General features: G+C 47.0%; 1 protein-coding gene across 3 annotated transcripts in view; it reads left to right on the top strand.

The window, feature by feature from the left end:
- Positions 1-20,044, top strand: part of FARP1 (FERM, ARH/RhoGEF and pleckstrin domain protein 1) — a 300,031-nt gene that overhangs the window by 56,871 nt on the left and 223,116 nt on the right. For all 3 annotated transcript variants that reach the window (XM_040487211.1, XM_040487212.1, XM_040487209.1), the window contains exon 2: positions 13,890-14,083. In XM_040487211.1, the coding sequence (XP_040343145.1) occupies positions 13,913-14,083 (171 nt within the window). In that variant the 5' untranslated portion in view covers positions 13,890-13,912. The remainder of the gene's footprint in view (positions 1-13,889; positions 14,084-20,044) is intronic.

Genomic DNA, 20,044 nt, shown 5'->3' with positions numbered 1-20,044 from the left:
GTTTCTTTCTTTCTTTCTTTCTTTCTTTCTTTCTTTCTTTCTTTCTTTCTTTCTTTCTTCCTCTTTCCAGAAACACCTTTTCTTCTAATTTATTCAGTCCAGTCATTTTCTCATGAAGTGAAGGAGAGTGATCTCATAGGACCCTCTGCATTACCTGCCAAGGTGTGGGCTTGACTGCGCCAGAAATTGGCAGGCAACGTCTGCTCGCTAAACAGCGGGACTTGCTGTTATTTCTCACCCCAAGCTGAGCCAGCCCCCTTTGGAAGTAACATCTACCCCCTCCCACTTCTGTAACTGAAAAGCATTTCAGAGTAGCCTTAAAACTGGAAGCGACCACGATGTGCTTCACTGAGTGAATGGACAAAGAAGCTGTGGTGCCTTAAGCATCTGACTTCGGCTCAGGTCATGATCTCGCGGTTTGTGGGTTTGAGCCCCGCGTTGGGCTCCGTACTGACGGCTCAGAGCCTGGAGCCTGCTTTGGATTTTGTGTCTCCTTCTCTGTCTGCTCCTTCCCCACTTGTGCTCTGTCTCTCTATCTCTCAAAAATAAACATTAAAACAATTTTTTTTAAAAGAAGCCGTGATGCCTGCAGACAATGGAATATTATTCAGTGGTGAAAAGATACGAGCCGTCAAGCCGTGAAAAAATATGGAGGAACCTCAAATGCGTATTGTTTAGTGAAAGAAGCCAGACAGGAAGGTTACATATTCTATGATTCCAGCCATATGACTTTCTGGAAAAGGCTAAAGGGTGGACAGTAAATAGACCAGTGGTTGTCAGGGAATACAATGGAGAAGGGGAGCAGGGATGAATAGATGGAGAACAGGAGACTTGGGGGGCAGAGAAATGATTCTGTGAGATATTATAATCGTGGATGCATGACATTTTGCCCTTGACCCCCATCACGAAAGGTACACTTGAGCTGGACTTGAGTTAATAATAATGTGTCGGTATTGGTCCGTCAGTGGACAGAAAATACAAATACAAATGCAAATATTTTTCACAGTAATGCAGATGTTAATAATCGGAAACTGTGAGGAGAGAGGGTATTTACGAGCCCTCTATATTTTCTTGGAAACATAAAGCTCTAAAAAAAAGTCTAGTAAAAAAACGGATTAATACATTTGCTATCTCAATTACTAAGAATCAGTCTGGCTTCTTCCTCCATTTCTCAGTTGATATTTTTTCTCTTCATACCAGACTACCTGATCATACCAGATCTAACAAATGAGCTTCTTTAAAATAAATTTTTTAAAAGCAATCTCTGCACCCAAACGTGGGGCTCGAATCACCACCCTGAGATCGAAAGTCGCATGCTGTACCGACTCAGCCAGCCAGGCGCCCCTGAATGAACTTCTCTTAATCCTTATTTTCCGTGTTGCCCTGACAACACCCAGCATTGTGGTTTAGCCTCTGGTTCTTGATACGCTTGCCTCCTTGGCTTTCTGCTGTGATTTTAGAATGGATTTTCAGACTCAGCTCTTTTAAAAATATGGGATTCACCCATCAGGAAGAAGGTTGTCCTAAATGTTCATCAGAAGCCCTTCCAACTCCGAGAACTTGGGATTCCTTCGCCAAGTCCTCTCCTCTTCCCACCCTTGACCGTGGCCTTCACTCCGGGCTACCATCTTGGTTATTTCTTCTTGTGCGTTTCCCATCCTCTCTGATACCTACCACCCGCTGTCACGGGGTCACCTCTGACTCGTGTGCAGGTGACTTCTTCCTTTTCCTGAACCTCAGGCCCCTCTACTCAGCTTACCAGAGTGGAACTTTGGAGGAAGCCTTTGAGAGGAGGTAGTGGGAGCTGAGGAATGGTGAGCGTTGAGGAAAATGGAAGCAGTCCCCTTCAGAATATTGCTGGCCATGCTAGCTTCTCCATGCTCGGCAGTCACCCTCAGGCAGCCACAGCTGGGCCTCTTGGCCTTCCCTTGTTCCGTCTCCACTTGCAGCTGAGCTCTCGATTTCCCCTGTTACCATCTTCTTCCCTGCCTCTAATTTGTCATCCATTTGTACAGATTCCTAATGCCAAAGTATTCCTGAAATACGCCTCCTTACCCTCTAGTCTCGCTGTCACGAACTTTCTTGCACAGGGCATTACAGATATTTCCTGACTGGTCTCCTAATATAGCCCCCATCTCACTGTCGAGTATTTTCTTAAAACTGCCCCGGGTCTCACCCTGTCTTAAAAACCCTAGTGCCTCATTCTGATCCACAGATGAACTTCTTACACCTTGACCTACCTCAGGCCGACTGGGATCTGCCTCACACCTGCTCATCTCCTTTTCTTTTCACTATCATCTTGCCTCTGTCAGTACCCACTTTTGGCAGGGCCCCCGGCACATGGCAAGCACTTTTATTGAATGCCAGAATGAACTCCGCCTAGAATGCGTGTCTTATCCACACCTTTCTGTAGCTTTTAAAGTTGACATAATACCTATGGTCAGAAGCAAACACGTTGCCTTCAACCCTCACCGCTGAGTACCTGTTTTCTATTGCCTGATGGGTAATACATCCCATGAAGACCAACCGTACGGTGCCGTATCGTGGCTTCGGGTCCCCTGTCGTGCTGAGTGTAGTTGCTGAAACATACTAGATCCTTATAAGTGCCTTCAACGGTGAGGATCCCAATGATCGTGACACGGGAATGATAGTGTGAAAAGTAATGTGATTTTCAGAGACGTTGAGTAAGCAGATCCTGTAATAATACACTGCACCCTCACTCTGGGCTAGGCAAGGGTCAGGTGTTTTCCACAAATATTTGGAGAGGCTGACCAGTGTCAGCTGGAGACAAAGAAAGAGGACCTTCTGTAGTAAGTGGACGAGAATGATGTGTTGTAAGTAGAGCGAGCTTGACGGCAGCCCACAAAGTACAGTCTCTGTTGACATTTGCAGCTGCATCACCTGTGGGGATTGAAAGAGGCTGCACCCTGTTTTTTTTGTTTGTTTGTTTGTTTTGTTTCTCTTCAAGAAGACCGCCTTTCTCCTGACATTTTATTTACCCTGGCCTTTGCGTTAGAGGTAGCATGGAGGGGAGCTCACGTTTAATTTTGTACCCTCAAAGTCATCAAGAAATTGACGTCATTGACACGGGACTAATTAGAGATCCGCCCCCTTCTTGATTTTCCGCACCCCTCCCCCACCCCAGGGTAAAAAGAGACTTCTGTTCCCAGCACCTTTTACTTCCACTTCCTTTCTACGGGCTTTTGTCTTTGCCTATCTAATTAATGCTGGAAACCTGTGCTACCAAATCAGTGAAAATGCAAACGAAGTGTTGCAGTGTCTTAAATACGTGAAAAGTTGATTGGAAAAGAAATGCCAAGTGTCAAGAGCTACTGAAAAAATCAGGCGCTCATTAAGGCAGGTGCACCTGTGACACGCGGTCGACAGGTGTTTTCTTGGTGAAGTTACTGTCAGTTTGTTGTTAGGTGAATTTACTTATTTTAGCTGATCCTGATTGGGACCTTGGGAGGTGGAGCGGTGGTTCTCAGGCCAGAGCCCGCATGAGAATCCCCTGGAAGGCACCCAAGCCTTTAGGATTCAGTGGACCAGTGCTGGGATAGATTTGCATTTCTTAAAAAAAAAAAAATTAATGTTTATTTTTGAGAGAGTTAGAGAGACAGCATGAGCGGAACAGAGGCAGACACAGAATCTGGCTCTGAGCTGTCAGCACAGAGCCCTCCACGGTGCTTGAACCCACGGACCGTGAAATCATGATCTGAGCGGAAGTGGGACACTTAACCGAATGAGCCACCCACGCGGCCCAGAATTTGCATTTCTTACAAGCTCCCAGGTGATGCTGCTGCTGCTGCTGATTTGCAACCGGGTTTAAAAGCCCCTCTGCAGTAAACGGTAGGCTTTGCGTTTTCCGGGTAGTCATCTAGAAGGGACATGTGCGCATGCGCCGGCTGAAGTTCTCACAGTCCCTGAGGCAGAGAGGTCTCTTGAACTGAGACGGGAAGAGCCTGTCTCCCCTCCAGGTAACGCAGCCCCTCTGTACTTGTAACCTAGTTGGCAACGCAGGCAAAGGGGAGAAAGGCCTGGAAAGCAAGTGAAATACAAGCAAAACCCGGAGAGAAGAAAGTGAGGCTCCTTTTTTCCCCCTGAAAGAGTATATCAGGGAAGGATTTCTGGAGGAGGTGACATTGGAGCCAGGTCAAGAGGGCGATATTTGAGAAGGAAGTAACCAAGCAGCAACAGCTCAGTGTCAGGAGGACGTAGCCGTGCGGACCCGCAGGGGCCAGCTGGATTGGAAATGTTTATTCACACCTAGAGAAATGAGGGAGGATCGTGAACCGCCTGGCTAGGAATGGTCACATTTAACGTGGCATTGATCAGGCTCAGGTTTTGGAGTAAAAAGGGATAGGTTAAAACCAGACTTTTGAAATAACGTCTATGAAATGAGAAAACTGCTCTGCGTTTTCCTTGAAGTACCTTCTGGAGACTTAAAGGTATTTAAGATAGCCTGTTTAATTTATTACTTTTTACTAGGATGGAGAGGAAAGACGGCGAAGAAATCACATTTATGTAGTTGACGTGGCTTTGTTCTGTTTTCCTGACCGCGCTGGTGGATCGGGGTGGGGGGCCCCCAGCTTGGAGCCGGTTAATGTCCTGCTCTCCTCCCAGATGATCAAACAAGGCCAAGCAGTCTCTCTCCTGTTTGAAGTCTCTGGTTGATGTAAAACAGCTGATCCACAGTTGTTTCTTTTGCTTACACGCTTTTTTTTTTTTGAAGTGAGCAAATCTATTGGAATAGATAGCTGTTTTTTGAACTTTTCTCAAAACCCCTTATCTAAGCCCCTGTGAAAAGCCAAACTTGGCCGACTGTGTTCCTGAGTTGCTCCTGGCCGCCAGCCTTTCTGGGGTGGCCCCTCCTTCCCTCCTGGCTGGTGGCTTCCCGGGGACTGAGCACAAGGTGGCTTTGTTACCCAGCGGAGCCCGGGTTATGCACCCTGTGCCCTCTGTGCTCCCGAGTGTCTCCAGCTGCTTTTGGTCCCCACACAGTGGCAGGTGTGCAGAAGTACTTTGGGGGCTCTAGGATCCACGTCTTGGGCTCCTCCCTTTCAGTAACAGTTTTCTGTGAGTTTGCCCTAACCCAGCATTTAAAAAAATTTTTTTTTATGTTTATTTATTTTTGAGAGCGAGAGACAGAGCATGAGTGGGGGGGGGGGAGTGGAGAGAGAGGGAGACACAGAATCCAAAGCAGGGTCCCAGGCTCTGAGCTGTCAGCACAGAGCCCGACGTGGGGCTCAAACTCATGAGCTGTGAGATCGTGACCCGAGCTGAAGTTGGACGCCTAACTGACTGAGCCACCCAGGCACCCCCTAACCCAGCATTTTTAAGTGGCTTCTATGTAAAACTGGAAGGAGAAACTCTTGAAAAAAATTCCTCTTGGTCATCCTGTTTTGATTTGAGAATTGTGACCCTTCTTGACAGTGATGTCTTCTCGTTGGGTTTCATGCTCTAAATAGGGCCAGGAGAGTGAGGATGATGTCCTCCTAGTAGATGGAATTTTTAAAATTTTCTATTCCTTTTTTTTTTTTTTTGAGAGAGGGAGAGAGGGCACGAGTGTGAGTGGGGGAGGGTTGGGGGGGGAGAGAATCCCAAGCAGGCTCCACACCGTCAGTGCAAAGCCCGACGTGGGGCTCAAACCCACGAACCATGACCACGACCTGAACTGAAACCGAGAGTTGGACGCTTAACTGACTGAGCCATCCAGGAGCCTCTAAAATTGTGTATTTCTGAATGGGTAATATCCCTTTCAGTCCTGTCCTTAACCAGGAGCCTGCTCTCCTACCAGTCACTACTCTGTCCTTCCAGAGAGGTTCTGTGTGTTCCCAAGGATATTTGTGTGGATGCACACACCTCTTTAAAAAGTTTTAAATTCCAGTTAACATACGGCATTATATTAGTTTCTGGTGTACTATATAGTGATTCAACAATTCCATAAATCAGCCATTGCTCATTACAAGTTGTGCACATTTTTTATGCTGTTTATTGAGGTATAATTTACACAACATAACTGATGTGTTTTCAGTGTGCAACTCACAGGTTTTTCGTACATTTACAGAGTTGTGTGACTGTCACCACAATTTAGTTTCAGAACATTTCCAGCACCTCCTCCCCCCTCCCCCCCAAAATCTCCATCGCTCAGGTCCTTTGCTGCCAGCCCAGCCCCTCTCCAGAGCTCCAGGAAACCACTCTCTAGATTTGCCTCTTCTGGATGTTTCCTACAAAAAGGGTCATTTGTTATGTAATCTTTTGCATCTGGCTTCTTTCACTTAAAATGTTTTTTGAGGTTCATCCACGTTGTAGCATATGTGTGCATGTCCTGTATTGTTGGTGAATAACAGTCCCCTGTTTAGATACACCACGTTGCTTGTTGCTTATCCATTCACCATCTTGGGAGCACTTGTTTCTTTTCCACCTGCTGGCTCATTCAGCTACGAACATTAGCATATGTACAAGTCTGTATGTGGACTTCCGTTTTCCTGCCCCTTGAGGAGGACGCCTAGGCTTCCCTAGGGGAGCCCAGTTGCTGGCTTGCATGCAGAATTTTTGATTAAATTTTAAAGAAATTACCAAAATATTCTCCAAAGTGTCTGCACCTTTTTATATTCCCACCAGCAATGTAGGAGAATTCCAGCTTATCCACACTCTGTAACATTTGTTACCGTCCATCACAGTGGATGTGAAATATCCAAATTCACTGTCTCCTAGTCCATGTCCTTTGCATTTCCTAATGACTAACGGTGTTGGACATCCTTCTGTGTGCTTATTAACCATTTGCATACCTTTGGAGATTTAAATTTTCTTTTATCTGTTTTAAAGCCTGTGCTAACAGTTAATTTCCCATGCCTCTCAAACATCGCGGCCCTTTCTTCTGCCAGTTTCTTCGTATTTCTGCGTTGTCAGGAGTTAACCATATTCTGCGACTATTGTAGTCTTCCTGTTAAGGGTATACCTGGATTTAAAGTTTACCAGTAATCCTTTCCAGTGTTTCACCACGTTCGCCCCTTGTTTTGCTGATGCCTAGCCTTCCAGTAGTTTCTTCTGGAAGGGCTTGGGCAATAATATTTTGAGTTCTTGACTACTTAGAATTTAGTTTGGTTCGGAACGCCTGGGTGCCCAGTTGTTTGGGCGTCCGACTCTTGATTTCGGCTCAGGTCCTGATCTCACGGTTCATGGAATGCGACTCCGAGTTGGGCTCTGTGCTGTGTGGACCCTGCTTGGGATTCTTTCTTCCTTCTCTCTCTGCCCCTCTCCCACGCTTGCTGTCTCTGTCTCAAAATAAGTAAAATAAGCCTTAAAAAAAATAGTGTTTGGCTCTTCTATTGGATGAAAATTTGGCTTTAAGGTTTTGATTCCTTTTATTTATTTCAGGATCGTTTTGACAATGTAAGCATTAAATGTTGCTGTTTGCAAGCCTGAACTTTGACCCTTTGTGTTTTGTTTGAACTTTGTGCATATGTGCCCAAATGATTCCTTAAAAAAAAATTTTTTTTTGTAAGTTTACTTATTTATTTTGAGAGAGAGAACCCTAGTGAGGGAGGAGGGGAGAGAAGGAGACAGAATCCCAAGCAGGCTCCACACTGTCAGCACAGTGCCTGATTCGGGGCTAATCATGAAGAGATCAGAACCTGAACCAAAGTCAAGAGTCAGATGCCGAACTGGCTGAGCCACCCAGGTGCCCCCGAGTGATTCCTTCTTAATTTGTGAAGATCAGCGATGATACAGATGTCTTGGTGTTGATCATCCTGTTGTCTCTGGAATAGACGTTCATTTACTATGGAGAGTCCCCTTTTGTTTCTGGAATGTTTTCCTGAATTAGACCTTTCTCTTTTGTTTGTTTTCATGTTCCATTATTTGATGTTTCTTTTTTTTCTTCAGGGATGTTGACTGTGGATGAGCTGGATGTCCTCTGTCTTCCACAGCTATCACTTTTCACTCCATTTTAAATCTTTTGCTCCCTTTTCTCAAGACCCTCATATTTTCACTTGTGTGTGTTTCCTTTTGGCCACTTCCATTTTGGTGATTCTTTTAGTCTGTTTGTGCTGCTATAACCGTACCGTAGCCTGGGTGGCTTATAAACTGCAGGACTTTATTTCTGACAGTTCTGGAGGCTGGGAAAGCCAACACGAAGACACCTGCTTCAAATTTTTTTCTGCATATTTTAGGAGAGCGTGCACGTGCTCTCGTGTGAGTGGGGGAGGGGAGAGAGAGAGGGAGACACCGAATCCAAAGCAGGCTTCAGGCGCTGAGCTGTCAGCACAGAGCCCGACATGGGCTCAAACTCACAAACTGGGATATCATGACCAACTGAGCCACCCAGGTGCCCCAGAAGGCACCTGCTTCATAGACTGCTGACTTCCCACTGGGTCCTTGCATGGCAGAGGGGATGGACTATGGCTCTGAAGCCCGTTTCATAAGGGTATGAATCCACTCACGAGGGCTCCAGCCTCACCATATACTCACCTGCCAACCCCCCCCCCACACACACACACCCCCGGCCCCTATACCGTCACATCAGGGTTTGGTTTCAACATATGAATTTGGGGGCAACCTAGACATCTGTTTTATAGCAGTGATGTTTTTGTTCATCCTGGTATCCCCCTGAGGTCTGCCCTCATGCTATATTTCCTTATTTGTCCCATAGCTCCCCTGAACTCTTATAAATCCTGTTGTGCTTTTGTTTATGGAATCTGTTATTTCATTGTTTTGTTAAGTAAGGACGTGTTTGGGAAACGTTGGAATTCTTTGTCCTTTCATTTCTAAAGTTTATTTATTTTCAGAGAGAGAGAGAGAGAGAGAGAGAGTGCATGTGTGAGTTGGGGAGGGGCAGAGAGAGAGGGAGAGAGAATCCCAAGCAGGCTCTGCACCACTAAGGGCAGAACCTGACGTGGGGCTTGAACTCCCAAACCTCGAGATGATGACCTGAACTGAAGTTGGATGTCCAGCCGAGCCACCCGGACGCCTGTCTTTTTCACTTTTTTTCCCCTTTCTTGTAACATCTTAGTAAAGGTCCTTTGTTGTTTGGTGAGTTCTTTACGAACTAGCTATTTGTAGGCGCTTCCTGAGAGCCAGGAGACAGGGCTGTGTCCCATGCTAGTAGGAACTCTTGGGGCCTGAGGGTGTATGTGTATGTATGTATATATAATCTTTTCATCCTCTGTTTTTCTCTGCTTGCTGGGCTGGTCGTGTTCCCAGTGCCCTTGGTGATGTCCTGCTAATGTGCGTTTCCTCTGCTCTTTTCTGTCCACTCCACCTTTAGGAGATCTCCCACCGCGGTGTCCAGGGTGGCTGTCTGTGCTAACCTGCACATCTCTCCCCCTTGTGCCCAGAAAGTTCTCGCTAGCTTTGTCGTTGCTCAGGATGCCATACTTGTCCAGGGTACACAGCTCTGCAGGCGTGGGTAGCCTCTGCAAGCATTTTCCTTCTCCTCTGTCTGACCTTGAGGGCAGTTTGGCAGCTCTTGACCCCCCCCCCCCCCCCCCCCCGTTTGTGGTTTGGAGTTGCAAATGTCCTTCAGTCCCTCCGGGATGGAGTTGGCATTTGCATGTGTCCTGCTGCTTGCTTTCGGGTGCATTCCAAGAGGAAGTCTTGAAGCCGGGGCAACTCTAGTTTTTTCATCTTTTCTCTGCCAGTTAACAATTTTACTGCTGTGTTTGTTGTCGTTCTTGTTTCCTTTTAACTAGCTTTTCAAATAGAGCTAATGAATAAAGTCGTTTCTCAAGCAGCTTTTTGCTTGTAGGTCTGGAGCGATCATGCTAAGTTAATCATATATCACAAGGACAGAGACGTTAATTTCCTTTCCTTTGGCCATTCCTTAAGGAATGCAGAAGCCAGGGGGGTAAAGCCCAAATAGAGCGCAGATTGATCTGTATAAACAAAAGGCTTTTACGTTTGCCGGACATGTTCACCTAGAAGGCTGTGTCGTGTTACCGGACTCCCCGATTCTGATAGCTAGCATCAGCGTGCTCACCCATTTATGAGTTGCCAGCGTTCCTCGGATATTCCCGTGACATTCCTCGGATGCTCCATTCAGACCACTTGGCTGGATTTATATTTGAATTCAGCAGGACTTTCCATGTACAGCAATAGTCTTCATGCAGCTAGGAAAACAGAAAGCATGACTACGTTGTTGAAATGTCAGTAACCAGAAGTGGAAATAATACAGGCGTGAGGTCATTGTGAAGAGTGAGGAAAAGGGAATTTAAGGTACTAAATATATGTTAATAACTAACTGAATTTAATTTTTTAAGTTGACCATACATATTCATCTGGGGATCTTGAGCCCGAGGGGGAGAGAGGATTTAGTTTTAGGGGATGAGGGGCCTTGCCCTTTGCTCAGGCTGGACAGAGAGGAAGTGCTTTTGCAAGGAGGGACCCCAGCACCTTTGAGGTGGGGTGACGTGGGAGAATGGGCCCCTTCCTCCCTGTCCTCACCTCCATGCCTGGGCATCTGAGCCACATCTCCCTGACTCTGCAGTAGGGGGTTAGGGGGCCAGGCCCAGCATGAGTGATTGAGCACAGGGCCTGTCCATCTTGATGGACTGAGTGCAGGGAAGTGAGGCAGGCAGCAGAGGATGCTTCGAGAGGCAAGGAGGGATCAAGACCAGAGTAGGAAAAAGTACAGAGAGGAATCTGGGAATGGGGAAGGCTAATGGGGCTGATGTCACGGTTGTTTCTGGAGGTTGTATTCATTTTTAACCATGAGACCCCAACCAGAAAACATACGAAAATAATTTTGCCTGGTTTGTGAAGATTGTTTTCAACATAACTCATTTCATAACTAATTAGATATATACACCCACATCTGATTCCTTGAACAAGCAGACGACCTGTTTCCATTTGGTATAAGGCCCTGTGCTTAGGCATTATAGATGAACTTGGTCCAGTCAGATGTCTCAAGACTGATAGATGAATTAAGCAAAGCACAGATCACACAATAAACAAATTAGAATTTGGGTCTTAAGGAAAGCTTACTTGGGGCAGAAATTGGAAAGGTACTTCCAGAACAGATCTGTGAAGTCCTACATGGGCATTCAAAAAAGAAAAGTCCGTCCTTAACTGGTATTGCCTTGCCACAGAACCCAACCTTGAAGGACTGTAGAGAAACAAAGAATACTCTTAGACTTCGGTAGAGAGTTTGTAGAAAAATAATTAGTAAGTGGTATTTCGGAGGTGGTCTTCAGACCCTTTCTCTGTCCAAAGGACACATCTCTTGAGGCCAGGGTGGTTTGAGTCAATGACCAGGTTGTTGAGGTGACTCCATAGTGTCTGATTTGCTGACCTCCAGGACAGCCTTTGGTGTCACAGTGAGAGTGTCACAGGTTTTGCTGTGAGGAAGGGGGGGAGGGGCTTCCATATGGAATATTGTTGGAAGCTTCTAGGGGCCCAACTCTTCGAGAGGAGGATGAGCAGGAGTTGGGTGAGAAGAGCCTACCAAATAAGATTTACAAACTGGATGGTTTTTCCTGAACAAAAGAGCTGAAGGGTGACGTGATCTCAAATGTGTAAGACACGGCACTCAGGTCTGTACCTCACACCACAGGTGACCCCCCCTCAGTGCCCTTTCTGCAGCTGTTGCAGTCACTTGGTGCCCCAGGTGGTTCTTTCTGTGCCTCTTTCCGGGTTCTGCATGAACCCTTGTATAGTTTGTTAGGGCGGCTGTAACAAACTACCACAGGTTAGGGGTGGGGGTGAAACAGCACAAGTGTGTTTCCTCACAGTTCCGGAGGCTGGGAGTCCAGACCGGTGTGTTGGCAGGGTCGGGGTCTCCTGAGGGCTTTCTCCTGGCCTGGCAGATGGCCGCGTTCTCCAAGTGCCCTCACACGGCCTCTCCTCTGTGCTCGAGCATCCCTGGTGTCTGTGTCCAGTTTTCCCCTTTTTATAAGGGTACCAGTCACACTGGATTATGGTTCATCTTAATGGCCTTATTTTAAATTAATCACCTCTCTTAAGACCCTTTCTTCAAATACAGTCACACTCTGAGATACTGGGGGTAAGATTTTTGGAGGAGCAGTATTCAGCCCATGACCACCCTCGTGATGGGGCCATCGGTTGTTTTTACTTTGTTGGCTCCTCCCCTCCACCTTCCGCCATTTGCTTTCATTGTGGCTTTTGCTTACACAGTAAGATGGACTTGAACTCTCAGTCCAAACCCAGCTCCACCTCCCCCTTACGTCCCTGGCTGGCCTTTTGTAACCCTGAACGGTGCCCCCAGTGAAACTCACACCTTCCCTCCCTTCTGCCCTGATAGAACATTTTCTGGTCATTGTTCTACTTTTATATCCTCCTCTGGGCAGCTTACTGTTAACAACATCGGGGTAATTTTTCCAGAACAGTGGGTTTTATGGCTTCATGTTTTCCCTTCTGTCACCACTGTCTAAGTTATCCCCTTGGGCACAGATTGTTGCTGTAGCTTTGTCACCGAATAACCCCCTGCCCAGCCCCCGCCGTCCATCTTTTTCCAGCCTGTAGAACAGATCTTCTTCAGATGCATTTTTCTAAAATTCTGCTTTTCTTATGTCCTTCTTCTCCAGTGGCTCCCCGCTGACTGCAGGGAAAGACCGTATTTGTCAGCAAGGTGTCTGAAGTCCTTCTAGTTTGTTCCACCCTGTTTTCCAAGCGCATTTCCAGCATTAATTCCTACTCTTCTTCGTATCTGCCTCCCCATTTCTGTCCCATAGCTTTGTTGGGGCCGTTCCATTTACCTGCAGTGTCTTCTTCTTCTGTGTACTTGTCTCCTTCCAAGTATTCCCTGACATTAGAGACCAGATTGAGGACCATTCCTGCCTTCTCCATGATGGAAGCACCCCGTTGTGCTCCATGACCCTTCACGTCCAGACAGGGCCAGTCAACAAGCAGTCATTGTTGAACTTTCTATACCCCGCACTGTGTCTAGGTAGGTGCTGAGATCCAAAGATACCTAAGATTTGATTCCGGCTTTAGGGTGGTCATGAGGTTATGGGGGACGTAATCAGGCAGAGGCACATAAGACTGAACACCATGCTGACGCTTGACAGAGTCGTGGACACCGAGGAGGATACGGTACCTGAGTCCTGCCCAGGTGTTGGGGATGTGATACTGGCACTGAGTTCCAGAAAGCTAGACTAGAAGTTTCTGGATGGAGGAGGAGTGCAAAGCACTCATCCAGAGCGAGCCATGCATGTGAAGACCTGGGGGCAAGACCGTGGCGTGGCGTGGGGGAGGGTGGCGTGGGTATGACGGGAGAAGAGCCGGCTATTTGTAAAGAGGATTGGGTTTTGTTTTTAGGGAAATAATGTCGTTGTCGTTGATACTACTATATGTAGAATGGTTTTTCTGGAAAAGGGGAACGATGAGGGGGATGGCAGGAAAGAAATGAGTTAGGAGAAAGACCCCTGTGTGAATGCATGTTTAGCTTCGACAGATTATTACTTGAGAGCCACCATGTGTTTTATCTGTTTATCTGTGTAATACCCACATTACTTAGTATGTTGGTGTGTCCATAAAAGGTAATTAATGGTTGCTAATGGCATGGTTTAGGCACTGTTTATCATCTCCTGTCCAGACTCAAGATGTGTAAAAAGTGGTGCCTTGCTCGCTGCAGACACTGATAATATGTTGAAAACAACTGAATCTATGGTATGAATAAGAGCTGACTGTAAAACTATAAAATATGTTAAAATATGCACAACTATTTGCATGCCTTGGTTGGTTGAAGGTGACCTTATTGTTTGTGAATGCATGAAGCTTCCCCACGTGTGATTGCTGTGCAGGGGACAGAGAGCCCACCGAGCTGTGGTTCCAGGGATCCCAGGAAGGGTCGGAGACCACAGATGTCCCCTTAGGTGCTTGAAATGAGTGTCCTCTTCTGATGTATTTTTCCTTCTCACTGCTTTCTGCAGATATTATATAATCTGCTTTCACCATGGGAGAAATAGAGCAGAGGCCAAGTCCAGGATCGCGACTGGGGGCCCCGGAGAATTCGGGGATCAGTACCTTGGAACATGGACAGAAGCCGCCCCCCACACCTTCAGGAAAACTCATGTCCATTAAAATCCAGATGCTGGACGACACCCAGGAGGCATTTGAAGTTCCAGTAAGTTGGGGTGTCTCCATGAACTCCAGAGTGTGGGCGGGCTTCAGCACTGGGAGGTTCATCTTCTCCCCGTTCTCAGTGATGTGAGGTGGCAGGACAAGGGTCCACACCTCCCTCTCCACCTGCAGCACGTTCCTCTGACCCGTTCTGGTTTTGAGCTGTCCAGCTTTTACATTCACACGTGCTCTGCCTACGTAGCGGTCTCAGTGCGCAGTTCACTTGAATCGTACGGTCTTTCCTATACAAATATATATATGTATGTAATACACACATGCTCTGTGTATGAACTGGATAGAATTGTAGTCTTGTGGATGCGTCTCTACACGTATTCTCTCTCCTTGGTGCGTGCACGTGCGTGTGCCCCTTCTCTAGTGTATGGGCAAGAAAAAGCCTGAGAAAACCATCAGAGCCACACACGTGTTTTTATGTCTGTAGGGAAGTGGACGACTGTGTTCAAGAGTGGGAAGTGTAGGGGGTGTAGAAAAACCCTGATCCAGACCCACCAGGCTACAGCCCTGGAATTTCAGAGGCCCACCATCCAGGGGAGGAAAATAGGGGTGCCTGAGGGGTGTCTGGGGGCCGCTCAGAGAAGGAAGAATCCGCAGCCTTTGCCTCTTGCATCAGTGGGAGCCCTGCACCCTGGCTCTCACACCCTCACCCCCACGATTCTGTGACTTTTGTTTTTTTTCTTCTCCTTGAGCCCCTGCCTTCTCCTCCTCCGCAACCTCCTCCTTAAATACAGCTCCTGCTGGAGGTTAGGGAAGTAGCAGCAGTTACGCGCAGGTGGAGGGTTTCTCGTGCGCAAGGCAGGCCGAGTGAGAGGAATATGTCCGGCTCTCCAGAAGTTGGACTGTGCCTCCCTCCATAATCCTTATGCCTTATGTGGGTGGGGGTCCTTAGACCTACCTAGAAGCCCAGTTTGGATTTGGTTTTCTGTGTTCTGTCTTACGTACCGTCCACCGCGTGTAGCATTGTTGGTGGGGAAGAAAACTGCTCTAAACAGCCAACTTAACAACAAAACTTTGGGAATATAACCTGTCTTTAAAGTGGAGACGATCCGTCTGTTGTTCCTGTTGGCTGGAGGGACTGGAACTTCATGACATTAACATCTGTAACCTATCATTTAATCATTTATGTGATATGATTCACTAAATTCTATTCATCTTAATATTGTTCAGAGAATGTGAATTACCATGAAGTGTCTCAGGGAAAGACAAACCTCCTGAATAGCCATGTTTAGAACTGCCAATTCATTGCACAGCTCTTATTTTGTTGTTGGGGAAATTCCTGTCTTTCAAAGTCTTGGGAACGTGTCCGTATTCTGGTGAACAAAGCCATTGCTCGTCTGTTGAAACTGTAAAAATAAATGAGGAGTGCACCTGCCAGCCTGTTAGAATTTGGCCTTCTGGAACATGTACTCCCTCCTCCTTTCCAGCTTTTTTTCTCTTTGTTGCCAGACTGGTTTGGTGAGGTATTTAGTTTCAGGGTTTCCTGTTGGTACTGTGCCAAGGACTTGGGAGCCCAAATCTCTGGCAACACATTCTGTTAAGTCGTGTTCCCGTGTGTGGTTTGGACTGACGAGCTATCAGCTATTGCTGTTGTGTGCATGAACTACAGGGAGTACTGTACTGTATTCAACTGCATTTCTTCAGGTGCCCTAAACCAAAACATGTTTTAAGACTGTTGCTAGCTGTTGTTTTTCTAGGAGCTCTATGGGATCTCCCTGCCTAAGAAATAGGAGTGGAGTTTGTTTTCATCTTTAAAAAGTATTTTACTTGATAAGTGCTAATGTCTGTGCTTTGCATTTATAATCCTTCTGTCTGGAAAGAACTTTTCTCCTTTCTTCCCTGATAAACTCCTATGCACCCTTAAAGACCCCATCAGTTTTACCCAGACACTAACTTCTGAGACTGAGACTGCAGCTTTTTCTTCCCTCCCTTTGTCCTCTTTACTTATACACCCATCAGGGTGGAGCTGGGCTTCTTGGGTTCAAATTTCAGCCTTTTTTACTGACTTCTTGATCACCTTGGACGAGATAACCTCTCTATCTCTGCTTTCTCCTTTGTAAAATGAGGCTAGTGATAAACCCTGTCTCATACTATGATAACAACAGAATTGTTCCAGACGCTATTTGTAACAGCTCGGCACATGCTAAGCACTTAATACAAGTGTCGGGAGTGGTGCCTTTGCCTTTGTGTCCCGTTCCCAGCGCCTGGCATGTTAAAATGTTTGCTGACCGAATGTTAGAGTGAGTTTATTTTACAAGTAGAATTGATGTCATTGTTAGTTTTTTCACATGCCCCATCCATTCATACTTTGATTTTCCTAGTTGGGCCAGAATGTTCCTTCTCAACCAGATGTTTTCTGTAACTGCCCTTAGAAAGGCAGATATCAGCGTTTTTATTGACGGAACTGATTCTAAATTGCTACCTTGTGTTCTTTAAGCACAGAAACGGCCGGGCCTTCACGCAGCTGGAAGGCATCAGGCTGGCGGTGGTGACTTAGTCTTAGTCCTCAGGATGGAATCACAGCCACATGGGATTGCAAAAGATGCAGCCTTCCATAACTGCTGGAAAACCTGCCTCCACAGCTTCTTGCTGTGAATTCATCAAGGCTGGGTGTCTGGCCCTGGAAGGATCTCCCTCGCCCATGTGTGATCCCTCCTTTGATTGGGCGCCCCGAGAGGAATGTATTCTCATTTCTCACTCACATTTGCCACACAGATGAGCAGGGCACGGGGCCAGAGGTCCCTGTGGTTTCCTTTGCTAATGTTCTTGTACGAACCGTGTATTTCCTTGGGGATTGAATTTCCCGGGCCTTTTCTTGTTTTTGTTTTAGAGTACAATGCAGGCAGAGTCATCATTGTATCTTATGGTTCTGAAGTTTATTTTGAGAGACAGAGGAGGGAGAGAATCCCAAGCAGGCTCTGTGCTGTGAGTGCAGAGCCTGAGGCAGGGCTTAATCCCGTGAACCCTGAGCCGAAATCCAGGGTCGGACACTTTTACTGACTGAGCCACCCAGGTGTCCCCCAAGTCCTCATTTTCAGTAATAAATGCCCTAAGTACTTCTGAGCACAGATAACCAAACCCTCGTCCGCATGGTTGTCTCTATTGTGATATCTAGCCTTTAAAAAAGTCATGTAAGAGCCTTTTGAAAAGCCTCCGTGATGAGCACCAGTTTCTTCCACTTTGCTTGTAGCCCCACCAACCACCTTTGCTCTTGAGCTTGGACGGTCCACTTCGGTATTTCCTCCGCAAAGTAGAAAGTTCAAATGCGGTATTTGTAGTAAATTCTTGTACAGCGTTTTATCACCTTCATGTGGAAAATGCTGTGCCAATGAGCCTCCCCCGTGGTTTATGATATACGCAACTTTCTCTTCCAGCCAGAGGGGACAAAATGAAGTGCCTCACGCAGATCTGAAAGGGTTAACGACCCTTCTCCCTGCGCCCCACCCCAGCCAGGGCCACCCTCCCTCACTTAAGACCTCTGAGAAGGTTTTCTATGTCCTGTCTTCCTGACCCTGCTGGTAAACAAACACTGTTCCTACAGACACTTGGAGGAGAAGCCATCTGCTTCATGCTACAAGTGTTTATTCAGTTTGTTTTCGTTAGCAAGGTCACTCTAGGAAGCATTGAGATCAGGGAATATAAAAGGAAGCCGTTTTTTTTTTTGTTTTTTTGTTTTTTTGTTTTTTTTTATTTTTGCTGTTTTGAGCAGCCCTGGTAAAAACACGTGGGGAAGATGCTCACAAGACCAGAAGCCCCCTGGTCTGGGTTGAGTTGGCAGGAGTGGCCAGGTGCGGGGAGGCCGGCGGTGGTGGGAACCTTCTGGAAGCAGAGCCTGGAGCTGGTTGTGGCAGAAGGAATTCGGTGTCGGCCACAGCTATCGCAGGGTCCCATCATTGGGCCTTCTGTGTGTTTGTGTCTTGTCACCACTTTCCCTCAGAAGCCTGTAGAGCTCCAAAATGCCTGAGGATAAAGTGGCCTCGTGAGTTTGGGGAGGCTGGGCGAGCTGGGGCTACGGCCCCTGGTTCTCCACCGCTGTCCTTGGCGGTTCACCTTCCGTATTAGCATCTCCTGCCACACCTGCTCTTCCTTGTTGACACCAAGGAAGCTTGTTTGGGGCTCCAACATGTAGAAGGGGAGCTCCGTGGGGCAGGGCCTCCTGTGTTCGTGTTTATCACCCGGTCCTACACCTGGAGCTGTGTGGACCCAGCAGATGCCCGATGCGTGTTACCCACTGCCCACACCTACGTTCTGTCCTCTGACTCCCGAATCTGAGGGGTGGTGGATGGTGGTGGCCTCTTGAAGAGCTTCTGGTCATTTCCCCCATTTTTGTACGCATTATGACAAGACCGGGATTGGAACCCAGCCTTCATGATCCCCAATACTGTCCCCCTTCCCTGCCCTTAGCCTCACCTCTCCCACGGCTCCCAAAGGGAAGGTCGCCACTTTCTCACCTCTGAGCTGCTCTGGTGCTTTCCCCATTCTAAACACCTCCCAGCCTCCCTTCTGACACCTTCTCTCCATCCCACCAACCATCCCGGGCCCTCGGGGCTCTTGCTGGGGGCCCTCTCTTTCACCACAGCTTGTTATCTGCACCTCTAATTAGACTTGAACCATGGGCTCCAATCTTCCTTTCTCCCTAATTAGCTCCTTTCTGTCCCTGCTGAGACTCAGTTTGCTTATCCGCAAAATGAGATGTTTGGTCTAGATGATATTAAAGGCTTTTTTCCTCCCGTTTTTGGGAGCTGGGACTCTGCGTTGACATCTTTGCTGATGGATTGTGTAACTTCTCATGATTAGTGTTTGTTAATTGCTGGGGCAGATGGTAAACTCTTTGAGAAAAGGAACTTTTCACCTTAAATAAAAAAGAACCCCCAAACTGATCAGATGCAGTAGTTTGTTACCTAATAAGTACTTAAAAGAACAAAACAAAACAAAACACGTGAGGAGCGTGAAGAAGCATGCTGGGGTTTACACATGATCTACTATTTATGGAGATCAGGAAATGTCAGTATTGTGTGTGTGTGTGTGGGGGGGGGGTTACTTACATAAATCTCACTGAACGAAACTGGGCCAAACTACATCGAGTTGACAATGGAAGAGAGAAGACTGAAAGAACTCTGTTGTTTTCTAGACCACACATTTTTCATTTGTTGAAAATAGAAGACTTCTAAATTTTTTAAGAACCAGTTGGCACGTCCTAATAGACCAGAGGTTTTTTTACTGGGGGCAATATTGCCTGTGTTAGCTCAGACCGACTTAGGTGTTTCTTACGGTCCATCCTTAGGTGGTTAAACATTTCATTTTCTTACCTTGTGAAATGAAACTCGTTTAAGATCTAATTTCCCCTGAAGCTGGGCTTGACGTCAGTTGAGAGCTCGTGTTCTCCAAGTGCTTTGGTTCTTTGAAAGGTCTTAAATGGTCCTAGAATTTTAAAGCTGTCTTCTTCATAAGCCTGAGCTCAGAAAAAGGACAGAGTTTGTCTTTAAGGCTCCATGATAGTGGGGTGCCTGAGTGGCTCAGTTGGTTGAGCGACTGGGTCTTGATCTTAGCTCAGGTCTTGATCTCAGAGTGTGAGTTCAGGCCCTGGGTTGGGCTGGGCTTGGAGCCTACTTTAAAAAAAAAAAAAAAGAAAAGAAAAAAAAATCTCCACATTTCCTTTGTAGACTTTTACTTTACGCCTCACTCATAACAACTGTGTCTTTGGAAAACATGCTCCTTTTCTCTTGGTCTTTTTAAGTTTTTAATGAATTTTGTGTGTTTCTCCCCTCCCCACTCCACTCCCCCCCACTCCACTCCCCCCCCACTCCACTCCCCCCCCACTCCACTCCCCCCCCACTCCACTCCCCCCCCACTCCACTCCCCCCCCACTCCACTCCCCCCCCACTCCACTCCCCCCCCACTCCACTCCCCCCCCACTCCACTCCCCCCCCACTCCACTCCCCCCCCACTCCAC

The sequence above is a fragment of the Herpailurus yagouaroundi genome, unplaced genomic scaffold (assembly GCF_014898765.1).
Source record: "Herpailurus yagouaroundi ecotype Mexico unplaced genomic scaffold, PumYag 164, whole genome shotgun sequence".
Lineage (NCBI taxonomy): Eukaryota > Metazoa > Chordata > Mammalia > Carnivora > Felidae > Herpailurus > Herpailurus yagouaroundi.
The sequence above is the reverse complement of the archived record's forward strand: the minus strand, read 5'-3'. Positions and strand labels throughout refer to the sequence as shown.